The 12,643-nt window shown below is 39.7% G+C and overlaps 1 protein-coding gene across 3 annotated transcripts in view; it reads left to right on the forward strand.

Moving 5' to 3' along the window:
- The window catches only part of foxj3.S (forkhead box J3 S homeolog), a 58,249-nt gene that overhangs the window by 23,230 nt on the left and 22,376 nt on the right, over window positions 1-12,643 (forward strand). For all 3 annotated transcript variants that reach the window (XM_018227916.2, XM_018227918.2, XM_018227917.2), the window contains exons 2-3: window positions 3,420-3,483; window positions 6,491-6,965. In XM_018227916.2, the coding sequence (XP_018083405.1) occupies window positions 6,642-6,965 (324 nt within the window). In that variant the 5' untranslated portion in view covers window positions 3,420-3,483; window positions 6,491-6,641. The remainder of the gene's footprint in view (window positions 1-3,419; window positions 3,484-6,490; window positions 6,966-12,643) is intronic.

Consider the following 12,643-nt stretch of genomic DNA (forward strand, 5'->3'; position numbering starts at 1 on the left):
TCCTTAAAATCATGTGTCTTTTCATCACACAAACAAAAAAAAAAAGTTCTATTTAACCCTTCCTGGCCCTAATTTGCATACTCAAATGAAGGCCTGCATTCCGTTTGGTATTTGGCAAAATCTTTGACAAGGGTTTCAACTGACTCCTAAAATAGTGGATTCGGCGCATCCTTAAAGGGATCCTGTCATGTTTTCTTCAAAACGAATCAGTTAATAGTGCTACTCCAGCAGAATTCTGAACTGAAATCCATTTCTCAAAAGAGCAAACAGATTTTTTTTATATTCGATTTTGAAATCTGACATGGGGCTAGACATTTTGTCAATTTCCCAGCTGCCCCTGGTCATGTGACTTGTGCCTGCACTTTAGGAGAGAAATGCTTTCTGGCAGGCTGCTGTTTTTTCTTCTCAATGTAACTGAATGTGTCTCAGTGAGACATGGGATTTTACTATTGAGTGTTGTTCTTAGATCCAGCAGGCAGCTGTTATCTTGTGTTAGGGAGCTGCTATCTGGTTACATTCCCATTGTTCTTTTGTTTGGCTGCTGGGGGGAAAAGGGAGGGGGGGTGATATCACTCCAACTTGCAGTACAGCAGTAAAGAGTGATTGAAATTTATCAGAGCACAAATCACATGACTTGGGGCAGCTGGGAAATTGACAATATGTCTAGCCCCATGTCAGATTTTAAAAATTGAATATAAAAATATAAAAAAATCTGTTTGCTCTTTTGAGAAATGGATTTCAGTGCAGAATTCTGCTGGAGCAGCACTATTAACTGATTCATTTTGATAAAAAACATTTTTTTCCCATGACAGTATCCCTTTAATTATGGGTATTGCTGGATTTGTGCAAGTTAGGGGTCAGAGTATAATCACTAGGATCTTTAATAGGTCACAGAAGAATGGAGCAGCTTTCAGATTCCGCTGACTGTGAAATCATAAGTTAAAGGAAAACTATACCCCCAAAATGAATTCTTAAGTAACAGACAGTTTATATCAAATTAAGTGGCATATTAAAGAATCTTACCAAACTGGTGTATATATTTATATTTAAGTAAATATTGCCCTTTTACATCTCTTGACTTGAACCACCATTTCGAACCATGATGGTCTGTGTGCTGCTTTAGAGATCACCTGACCAGAAATACTGCAACTCTAACTGTAACAGGAAGAAGTGTCAAAGCAAACAACACAACTCTGTCTGTTAATTGGCTCATGTGGCCTAACATGTATGGTTTGTTTGTGTAAACTGTGAATCGTAGCAGGATCCCAGGGGGTGGCCCTTATTTTTTTGAAATAGCAATTTTCTATTTATGTTTACCCAATGGCACAAACTGCTAAAAAGTATATTATTATGAAAATGGTTTCTTTACATGAAGCAGGGTTTTACAAATGAGCTTTTTTATGCAATATCTTTTTATAGAGACCTTCATTGTTCGGGAAGGTATAGTTTTCCTTTAAATAATAATAATTTGATTTTTCACTTTTTGTTTCAATGTGATGAACATTAAAATAAGTGATTCCCATGGGGAAATCTCTTAAGCAGTATATCCCTTAGCTAGATATCCCTTATCTGCATGTACTTATCTATAGATCAGTATCCCCTTTCTACCAATCCCTTATCTGCATGTACTTATCTATGGATGAGTATACCTTGTCTACCAATCCCTTGTTTACATACATTCATCTATAGATGAGTATCCCTTATCTGTAGATCCCTTATCTATGGAGGAGTATCCCTTATCTACAGTTACTCATCTGTATATGAGTGGTAGCTGCCTTATTGCTTGCCTTGGCTAAATTAATCTTCAGGGACTAAAGTAGCAGCATTGCCATAACTGGTCATAAATCAGACGGGTTTTTGTGTTGACTGTGTGTGTGCAATATAGGAACGTTCAGCATCTACTCATTTTGCATAATGTGCTGATTTTTACTTCTGCAGAGATAATGAATCACCCAGAATACTTAGTATTAGAAGGCAGGCTGATTGAGTGAGAGATGCAACTAGGTGTCCCACAATGCCTGTTACTTTTCAATATTTACATTACTTTGTTGCAGTAGATGCACCTGAAATCTCCTAATGTTGCTTTGTGCTCGACAGATCCCAACTGTAAATGTATAGCGTAAAAATCCCCAGCGCTCTCACTGTAAAACACCTGCCGGGGCCTATGTTACAAATTTACTGTCAATCTAGCTGCCGGTAAATTTGTAATACTCCTAACAAAAGCCCTTGGCCCACCCCGATCTGCTCAAAACTTACCTTTTCTTTACTTCTTTACTTCTACTTTACTAAGATCATAGCACCAATTGCTTGCAACGTACAAAATCCCCATTTATTGTGCTTGACACTGGTTCCATAGTGATGTGCAATCAAGGCAAGGCCATGAAGAATATTTGGGGTATTTTTTTCATAGGGAAATTGCAGCAGTTTAGGCTTAATAAAACATAGAAACAACAACATCACTACAACAAGAATACTACACCTGTTTTAACAAACCGTGCATTGAAGTGTTGAACAAGTCAGGACAAGAGCCAAAACCTAATAGAAGGAGGCGGTTTTCGGACAGCTTTTTTGTAGCTGGTGCAAAAGGACCCCAAAACACACACTCCCATCTCCCAATGAGTTGAATGGAATACATATTAAAATGGAACTATCGCAAAAATAAAAAAAAATAAGCTTTATTATACTGAAATAATAAACTTTTTCGATACAATCAATTTAAATTCTGAAAAAATCAAGTTTATCTTCACTATCCCTCTCTCAGCATCTGTTTCTCTTCATTCTGTCTTCATGCAGGAGTTGGGTGTCATATTCATTGACAGTTAGATCCAATATATATTATAGGGCAGCTCCCTTTCCTAGCAGATGTATTAGAGTTCACTCAAACAACTGATTCCAGTACAAACAAAATAACTGCCTTTTGCATAAATCCTGCATATAGAGAGAAATGATGTCTGGTGATTTTAATAGAGTGAGCTCTAATACATCTTCTAGGCAAAAGGAGTCCCCTATAAGATATATTGGATCATTCACCTGACACCCAACTCCTGAATGAAGACAGAATGAGGAGAAACAGATGCTGAGAGAGGAATAGTGAAGGTAAACTTGATTATTTTAGAAACTGTTCCAAATTTTGAATTGATTATATTTACAAAACTTCTTATTTCAGTATGCTGAAGCTTATATTACATTTTCATTTTTGCAATAGTTCCCCTTTGAGCCACCAGTACTGTCACTTTTCTCCTTAAAACCATGTGGTTGGGCCCTCACCCAGTGTGCCATTATCAAGTTGCCTGAGTGTGCGGTTAAACTGAAAGTTGGCAGTATGGGGAGAGTGAAACAGAGATGGTTTCTGAGCTGGAAGGTCTTTTGCCATGTAGAACTAAAGCCAAAGTAACACGTTATTTTATTTTCATTTACAGACTTCTCTCCTGTCCAGATGGGTTTACATGAACACAGGGCCATACTTGGGACATCACACAAAAGGTAAGGGCTCATTTCTCTCTCCCCCCCCCCAAATTTTCTTGTTCTCATTTCTAAGAAATGCTTTTATATGCTGGAAAATATTCTATATGGCCCAGAATCCTGCTGTGCTATGTTCAAGGAAGTGTGAGGCTTCCTTATTTTATTTTACTTGACATACAAACCATTAAATGTATGGTTCACCTATATGTTAACTTTTGATATGTTACAGAATGGCTGGAACAACTTTTCAACCAATAATGCTCTGTAAGGCTGCACATTTATTGTTATGACTACTTTTTATTACTTATCTTTATATTTAGACCATCTCCTATTTATAGTCCAGTCTCATTTAAATCAATTCTTGGTTGATATGGCAATTTATACCCTAGCAACCAGGTTGCTGAAATTGCAAACTGAATAGCTGCGGAATAAAAAAACAACTGTATAACGCAAAAATACAGAAATATAAACAACATATAAAACTCAATTGCATGTTGCCTTAATTTGGACTAACAATATAGACCCCCCCCACCACCACCCAGTGCTCTTAAATATTTTTCAGAATATCACTCTCCCCCTCATACTAAAAGTTAATTTAAAGGTGAACAACCCATTTTACCCAACCTTGCTAGCACAGCTTGTGATGCCTGAAGGTTCCTTCATTTACAAAGCATGTTTTTCTTTCTTTTTATGTGTTTATGCTAAATCCGTCTATTGGTTGAATAGTTAATCCGTGACATTGATAAAACATAGCAAGGAGGCAACCACATGGCTATTTACCCCCCCCCCCCCCAATGTTTTGCTAAGGGCAGAGACACATGGTCAGTTTAAACTGACATTGATAAAACATAGCAAGGAGGCAACCACATGGCTATTTACCCCCCCCCCCCCAATGTTTTGCTAAGGGCAGAGACACATGGTCAGATTTGGGGAGGCGATTAGTCCCGGCGACAAATCTTCTCTTCTTCGCGGCGACTGATCTCTCTGAACTGCCTTCCCCGGCATGGCACTGTGAGCGCTTTGTTTTCCTAAGTCGCTGAAGTTTCCTCAAGAGACAACTGCGAGCGATTTGGAAAGTAGTGCTGCAGTTGCCCTTAACACAGTCGATAGGAGGTTAAACTGGACCGTATAACCGTATATAATGTCACTGCTGAAACTCAAGAGCTCACTCAAATAACTGATTCCAGTACAAACACAATATAACTAAATAACTGCCTTTTGCTCAAATCCTGCATGTAGAGAGACAGGATTTCTGGTGATTTTAATAGAAAGAGCTCAAATACATCTTCTAGGCAAATGGAACCCCTCTATAAGCTACATTGGATCTAACTGTCAATGATTAACTGACACCGAACTGCTGAAAGAAGACAGAATGAGGAGAAACAGATGCTGAGGGAGGGATAGCGAAGATAAACTTGATTATTTCAGAAACAACGTAGAGTATTTCATTGTTTGTATTTAGAAAGTTTCTTATTTCAACACGATGAAGTTTATATTAAATTTTCATTTTCGCAATAGTTCCCCTTTAGGTCAAAAACCAAGAGAAACCTTGGTCTCATTTTCTATATTCAGTTCATGTACATGCAGATAAGGATTTCACCTAATTAATCTGAAGAACAGTCATCCTTGTATGGAATTACTGCATAGCATTCTATCACAGAGCAGTGTGTTGTGCTTATCAATAAGCATTTTCCTTACAGAGTATCATACATTTTTCACTAGCATGTCAGAATGCACGCAATTGCACAGGGACCAGGTTTTCATTATTATTTGCCGTCAAAATGATGTCTGTGCGTGATTCTTTGGCCACAAGTACACTGCTTCTGTTGATACAGGCAGATGTGGAAACCCTGGAGCTATTTCCTGGTCTGGAGGTGGCTGTTGCTCCAGGGTACCCCTGCTTCAATAGATGCAGCAGCACTCATCTTTAAGAGTTGTTGAAAAGTCTGAACCGCTCAAAGGGATACTGTCATAACACATCAGTTAATAGTGCTGCTCCAGCAGAATTCTGCACTGAATCCGTTTCTGAAAAGAGCAAACAGATTTAATTTTTAAATCTGACATGTGGCTAGACATATTGTCAGTTTCCCTGCTTCCTCCAGTTGTGTGACTTGTGCTCTGATAAACTTCAGCCACTCTTTACTGCTGCACTGCAAGTTGGAGTGATATCAACCCCCTCCCTTTCCCCCCAGCAGCCTAACAACAGAATAATGGGAAGGTAACCAGATAGCAGCTCCCTAACACAAGATAACAGCTGCCTGGTAGATATAAGAACAGTGCTCAATAGTAAAATCCAGGTCTCACTGTGACACATTCAGTTACATTGAGTAGGAGAAACAACAGCCTGCCAGAAAGCAGTTCCATCCTAAAGTGCTGGCTCTTTCTGAAAGCTCATGAGCAGGCAAAATTACCTGAGATGGCTGCCTAGACACCAATATTACAACTAAAAAAAAATACACTTGCTGATTCCGGAACAACATTTTATTTGGTAGAGTGAATTATTTGCAGTGTAAACAGTGTAATTTAAAAATAAAAACTACATCATAAAAATCATGTCAGAGTCTCTTTAGGCTTAGCTTCAAATCAGCAGCCCAGAGCACACTGAGCAAGTGCAGTGCCACTGGCAGGCAAAATATGCCCTAATAAAATCAAAGATGGAGAGTTCCTGTGATTCACTTCAAAGACCTGGATTATTATTGTTTCATAGCTAATGAATCTCTGGGTGGAAACACTTGGTTCAGAATATGAAATAGAGCATTCTAGGCATTCGTTCTCTTTTAATCCATCAGTGAATAGAGATGGATCATTCCTTCAATGTACCTTTATACAAATTAGGGACCTTCCGCTCCTTTCAAGAAAAATTAACATGCAGAGTTGTATCAAGATTTTTTTCAATTCATAAAATTATGTTATTATTTTCACTGGATATAATTTAGTCAAAATCAATATATATAACAACATGGTCAAAACATCTTTCTATTGATCGTAACGTTACCATTATAATTTCTTCTATTGTTTCTTTTTCCAGACTAAACTTTGGATACCCTGTATTTTGGAAATCTTAAACCTGCAATACCTGGAAACTGAAATAAAGAAATTAAATATTTTTTTTTACTTTCTGGAGAAGAAAAAAAAAAAAAAGGAAGGGGGAAAAAATAGGGTATCTTGGAACATTCAAAATGACTTCAGAGCTAGAGAGCAGTCTCACTTCTATGGACTGGCTCCCAAAGATCACAGTGAGATCGGCCATTCAAAGTTCTGATTGCAGCCAACATGGCCATGGAACAGGTATCCCAAAGAAGAATTCGGTGCTCGACCCAAACACAACACTGGACCAGGAAGAAGTACAGCAGCACAAAGATGGGAAACCTCCATATAGCTACGCCAGCCTCATTACATTTGCAATCAATAGTTCGCCAAAAAAGAAAATGACTCTAAGTGAGATTTACCAGTGGATCTGTGATAATTTTCCATACTACAAGGAGGCTGGAAGTGGTTGGAAGGTAGAGTATGCTTTTTTATTTTCTTCTTTCAATGGCTTGAAATATCAGATCATAGAGCACTTTAAGATAACATTAAATGGTCGGCTTTTGCATCTATGAACAAGGCTATAGGTATCATCTGAAATACTTGCTCAGGGCATTGCAAAAACCACCACTCCCCAACCAAGTTTATTACCAGCTAAATAACCCTTACACTTGAATTTATAAGTATGCATGAGCCTGATGGTTGCAAACAGTATCCCCAAGCTGCTCTCCTATCTAGTCCAATCCAGTCCAGCCTCCCTGGGATTTTTTTTTTTTTTTATAACAAGTTAAGGTGGCCATACACGGATAGATCGCCAAACGAGCGGATCTCCCTCCGATATGCCCACCTTGAGGTGGGCAATATCGGGCTGATCCGATCGTGGGCTCTAGGGCCCAACGATCGGATCCTAGCGTTCGCCAAACGGGCGGTCGGATCGCGGGACCGCATCAACGAACAGATGCGGCCGCGATCCGACGGGATTTTTAACCCCATCCGATCGAGATCTGGCCGACTTTCGGCCAGATCTCGATCGGGGAAGCCCGTCGGGGGCCCCCATACACGGGCCAATAAGCTGCCGACTTGGTCTGTCGGCAGCTTTTATCGGCCCGTGTATGGCCACCATTACATAGGATTATAAATAAAATTGGACATTAATGTAGCACTTTAAAAGAGTAAGAAGTTTCAGCTTATCTTACTCTTCAGTGCAGAATTAAAATTGCATTACCAATGCCCGTGTAATTATGCCTCATTCTCTACAGGCTTTTAAATTCAAGGAACTAGAATACATAATTGTCCACTCGTTATATCTTCTGTCTGGTTGGTGAGCAACACAAGTGCAGAACACTGTATGAGCAATTCACCATGGCCATGGTAGAATTTTCTGCAGGATTTGCCTTGGGTGCAGCTAACATAATAATGAAGGCTTTGTGACCTGAAAAGTTAGTAGTTTGTTTGCTGGCTTTTTAGCTCACTTATTTATGGTAGCGTTATTTACACTTCTGAGTACTAACGTTAACTTGTGAGTTTTAATAGTTGCATTAAAAAGTATGTTTGTATGCTGAGAGGAGGCCAATACTTTTTGTGCTGGTAGAAAGGATATAAACTGAGTATTTGTTTTCTGTTCTTTGTATTCATATCTTTAATTTAAGTTAAGTGGTAGTTATTTGGCCAGGTAAAGCTCCCCATAGACGCGACGATTCTTCTTGCCGAACGACCGATCTTAGGGAAGCCCGACCAATTATCGTGTGGTTAGTGGTATTCGAACGATCGTACATCTTACGATTTTTCGGCCGACATCTGTCGGGAAATTGATCGGCCTGGTCAAAAAATCTTTGTCGGTCCCAGTGCAATCTCTCTATGTTTGCAGGGCCAAGCAGGCAGCTCCCCTTTGTTTTCCTGGTAAATTGGTCTTTTTAGTTGATGGTAAATTCGTACGATCGTACGATCGTTCTGAGAAGATCGTGGTCTCACGATCAGGATCTGATCTTTTAAAAATCTCAACATCTATGGCCAGCTTAAGGCTAAAGAATACAGAGAACTTGGAGTCCATTTTAGCAGGTGGGAGCACATATGTCATGTGTCCACAGCTATACTATTGAGTGCTGTTCTTTGATCTACCAGGCAGCTGTTATCTTGTGTTAGGGAGCTGCTATCTGGTTACCTTCCCATTGTTCTGTTGTTAGGCTGCTGGGGGGTGGGGGTGATATCACTCCAACTTGCTCTAAAGAGTGATTGAAGTTTATCAGAGCACAAGTTACATTACTGGGGGCAGCTGGGAAACTGACAATATGTCTAGCCCCATGTCAGATTTCAAAATTAAATATAAAAAAAATCTGTTTGCTCTTTTGAGAAACTGATTTCAGTGCAGGATTCTTCTGGAGCAGTGCTAATAACTGATGTGTTTTGAAAATGTTTTAAGCAGCACAAGTGTGTTAGTATGGGATCCATTATCTGGAAACCCGTTATCCAGAAAGCTCAGAGTTACGGAAAGGCTGTCTCACGTAGACTCCATTTGATCCAAATAATCCAAATTTTTAAAAATGATTTGACTTGTTCTCTGTAAAAATAAAACAGTACCTTGTACTTGAGCCAAACTAAGATATAATGATTATTGGAAGCAAGACAAAACCTATTGGGGTTGTTTAATGTTTACATCATTTTCTAGTAGACTTAAGGTATAGAGATCCAAATAACAGCAAGATCCATTATCTGGAAAACCCCAGGTCTCAACCATTTTGGGTAACAGGTCCCATACCTGTAATATGGGACTCTTATCAGCTGTTTCTCTGCCAAGGGAAAATCACTGGTGAAGAAACTGTTGATGTAACATAAGACTTAGTCTTCTCAAACAAAAAATATCATCCTCCGCCTATGTGCACCGGATGCATTACCTTGGCCCAGGTGCAGGCAGACACAGTGGATTTTGGGGCCGAAAAATGAGTTTTCCTTTGTGTGCTAAAATGTACCGCATCTGACTGCACCCGGGCTCAGGTAATGTATCTGGCTGCAGGCACATCAAGCAGTGGGGCCTACATTTCTCTGCTGGCTGAGGTCCACTATCCGTTAATCCAAACCCAAATTCCGTGGATACAATTGTGTGGTGCTCTATCTGGGAACTTCGCTGCTCCACTATTCCATATACATCTTACTAATCAAAAGGCAATCCGGTGGCACTCGCTCAGCAAAATGCGCTTGCAATTTGTGATTTATTTGGATCGCACACTGGCCTTATTCCTTTGCACTGTCTTGCTGTTATACTTTAAAGGGAGTTTGGTATTGGAACACCTAGGGGTAGATTTATCAAGGGTCGAATTAACCCTCGATATTCGACTGCCGAATTAAAATCCTTCGACTTCGAAGTCGAAGGATTTTGCGCAATTCGTTCGATCGAATGATCAAAGGAATAATCGTTCGATCGAACAATTAAATCCTTCGATTCGAAGGGTTTTAATCCATCGATCGAAGGATTATCCTTCTATCAGAAAATTGTCAAATTCTCAAGACAATTAAAACACTGCTTCTTGAATTTCGAATGGGTTTTAGCATCGACCTAAAACCACTAGTCTATTGAAAATATAACTGGACTGCGTGGCACTGAGATTTTGGCCTCAGACCCACTTCTTTACAGACAGCAGAGTAGGTTGGAAGCTGCCATGTCTTTTTGTATCTTGCACCCAGCCCCAGCAGTGCTGCAGAATGGAGTGACTACAGTGCAGGGGAAACATTCAGGTGCTCTTCCTCCTGTAAAAATTAGGGGGTCAAACAAATCGGTAAAGACCCACTCACTTGACAATTTCGACAAACAAGTGAATTTAAGACATAAGGCCGGCTTTAACAATTTTTTTTACCCAGACTGGTAATTTCCATGTTTTCCATGATATTAGTAGCTGCTGTTTCTAGCTGCCTAGAACTGAATATGGTGCAACCTGTGTAGGAAATGGAAACACTCCGTAAGTACTTCATTTAAGCATTTCAACCTTAACAGAACTTGTTTTTCAGCATTCCTGACTGATTACAAAAAATATATTTACAGTATCTATCTCTTTACAGTGGCAACTGGTTGAATGCTGTTCAAGGATTTTTCTTAGCTAGGGAAAAGTCTTGTCTATGCGCTTGTGCAAGCTAGAAATTGTGGGTTATTGTGGATAATGGATTTCTTTTAAAGAAAATACAGTAGAACCCCCCCCATTTTACGTTTTTCAGGGGACCAGAAAAAAATGATGTAAAATCCAGGAAAATGTAAAATCGGGGAAATGTGTTATGTATAATATATAAAAATACAATAAACTTGAGTTCTGCGCTGTTTATTATAAAAAAAAACTGCACAGAAGAAATGTGGATCCACACGTCCACTTTAGTTAATTGGTTTAGACATGGTTCAGTGCGCTGTTATCTGCTTAATCGATATATTTGACAAAACCTAAAGAAAAAAGCAATATATAGTGTAGTAGGTCTTAACAAGATGTTATATAGAAAATTAGAACCACTCACATTGTAGTCCCAGAATTGTAAGCATATAGAAATTCTCTCTACGATCGATGTCAAAATGGATCTTTGAAGAGCGGGGTGTGTTGGCGCACGTTAGGCAGGCATCTACAATATAGGTTTGAGTGCGGTTCTACAAAGAAAATGCTTCAGATAGTGAAGTATCGCCGGAACTGCAGGGAAAGGCCCTGGGGGCCGTTTTCACTTACCGAGGAAAGTGGTAGATAAGAGCAGTCAGAACAGGTGCGGATCTTTTTTCCAGAATGTGCCGCTTGTCTGTTGCACCTGGAGCAGCAGGAAGCTGAATTTCGCTGTGAGTCCACAGCACGTAGGCGAGCTGGCTTCTGTGGAATCTGCTTCGAGTTGCAGCAATGGCGGCGTCTCTGCAGAGTAGTTTGTGGGTTATAGTTCCGCAACAGTTCAAAATCTGATAGTCTCCCAGTCTAATTGGCTCAGCGGTCTGGGAGTGATTTAGGTAGTTCAATAATTCTGACTTAATAAATAACCCCCCAAATGCTGGGCAGTTTGTAACTGTGATGCTTCATTTTATGTTGCTGTAAAAAAAGAAAATATTTCCTGATTTTGAATTTAGGCCAGGCATGTCCAAAGTGCGGCCCGGGGTCCAATTGCGGCCCGTCTTCAAATTTACACCGGCCCTCAGCCTCCATCATGAAATTAATAATAATGGGGCCCCCAGCTCAGTGCGATCAGGAATCCCATAGCAGTAATATTTGGGCACATTAGTGAAATGATCTGCCACTTGGTCTATACTGCTGCCTGTGTGCTGAAGGTGTTAGTAATAGACACGTACTGGCACATAGTGACGTGCTGCTCTCACATACTTCTTTAGGGCTGAAGGTGTCCATAGACGTACTGATGTGCCAGTACAGTAAACTAAAGAAGTATAGCGTCTCTACGTGCCAGTACGAGTCTATTGCTAACACCTTCAGCACACAGGCAGCAGTATAGACCAAGTGGCAGATCATTTCACTAATATGCCCAAATATTACAGCTACGCGATTCCTGTAATTTAATGTTAATGGTTCAAAGAATGTCGGGCTGAATGGTCGGCACCCACACATTTTCACCTCACCAAATCTGGCCCTCGTTGCAAAAAGTTTGGGCACCTGTGATTTAGGCTATCTCACATTTACACTTAAAAATATAGTTAGAATTAGAGTTAAATTAATCTTTTCATGGTCTCTAATGCAAATACATGGGTATTAATGTTCCTCAGCATGCTTTATTAATCATATGTATGTGATACATCTAATGGCCATAAAAGATTATAAGCTAATTTTTCACAGGGGGCATGATGCAAAGTGCCATTTTTTAATACGGTATGTCTCCTCTGGAGTTTCACCTGGCACCTGTAGTTGCTCAATAATGATACAGTAATGAAACTGGACAGGAGGCAACCCTATATACATATATGCTCATACAACATATAGTTGGTGTGAAGCATAGTAATATAATAGTATGTCTGTAGGAAAAATATTCAGTAATACATTACTTACCCCAGAGAACCTTCATTTGGTCAGGGTAGCTTAGGGTTCAGGGTTGGCCATCCCTGAACCCAAGCAGCATCTGGTAAAACATCTAAAAGGAGAAGGAAAGTCAATGATGAAAAATGATCAAGCACTAATTCTGGTCACATAATTATTATAGC

This window comes from Xenopus laevis, chromosome 7S (assembly GCF_017654675.1).
Source record: "Xenopus laevis strain J_2021 chromosome 7S, Xenopus_laevis_v10.1, whole genome shotgun sequence".
NCBI lineage: Eukaryota > Metazoa > Chordata > Amphibia > Anura > Pipidae > Xenopus > Xenopus laevis.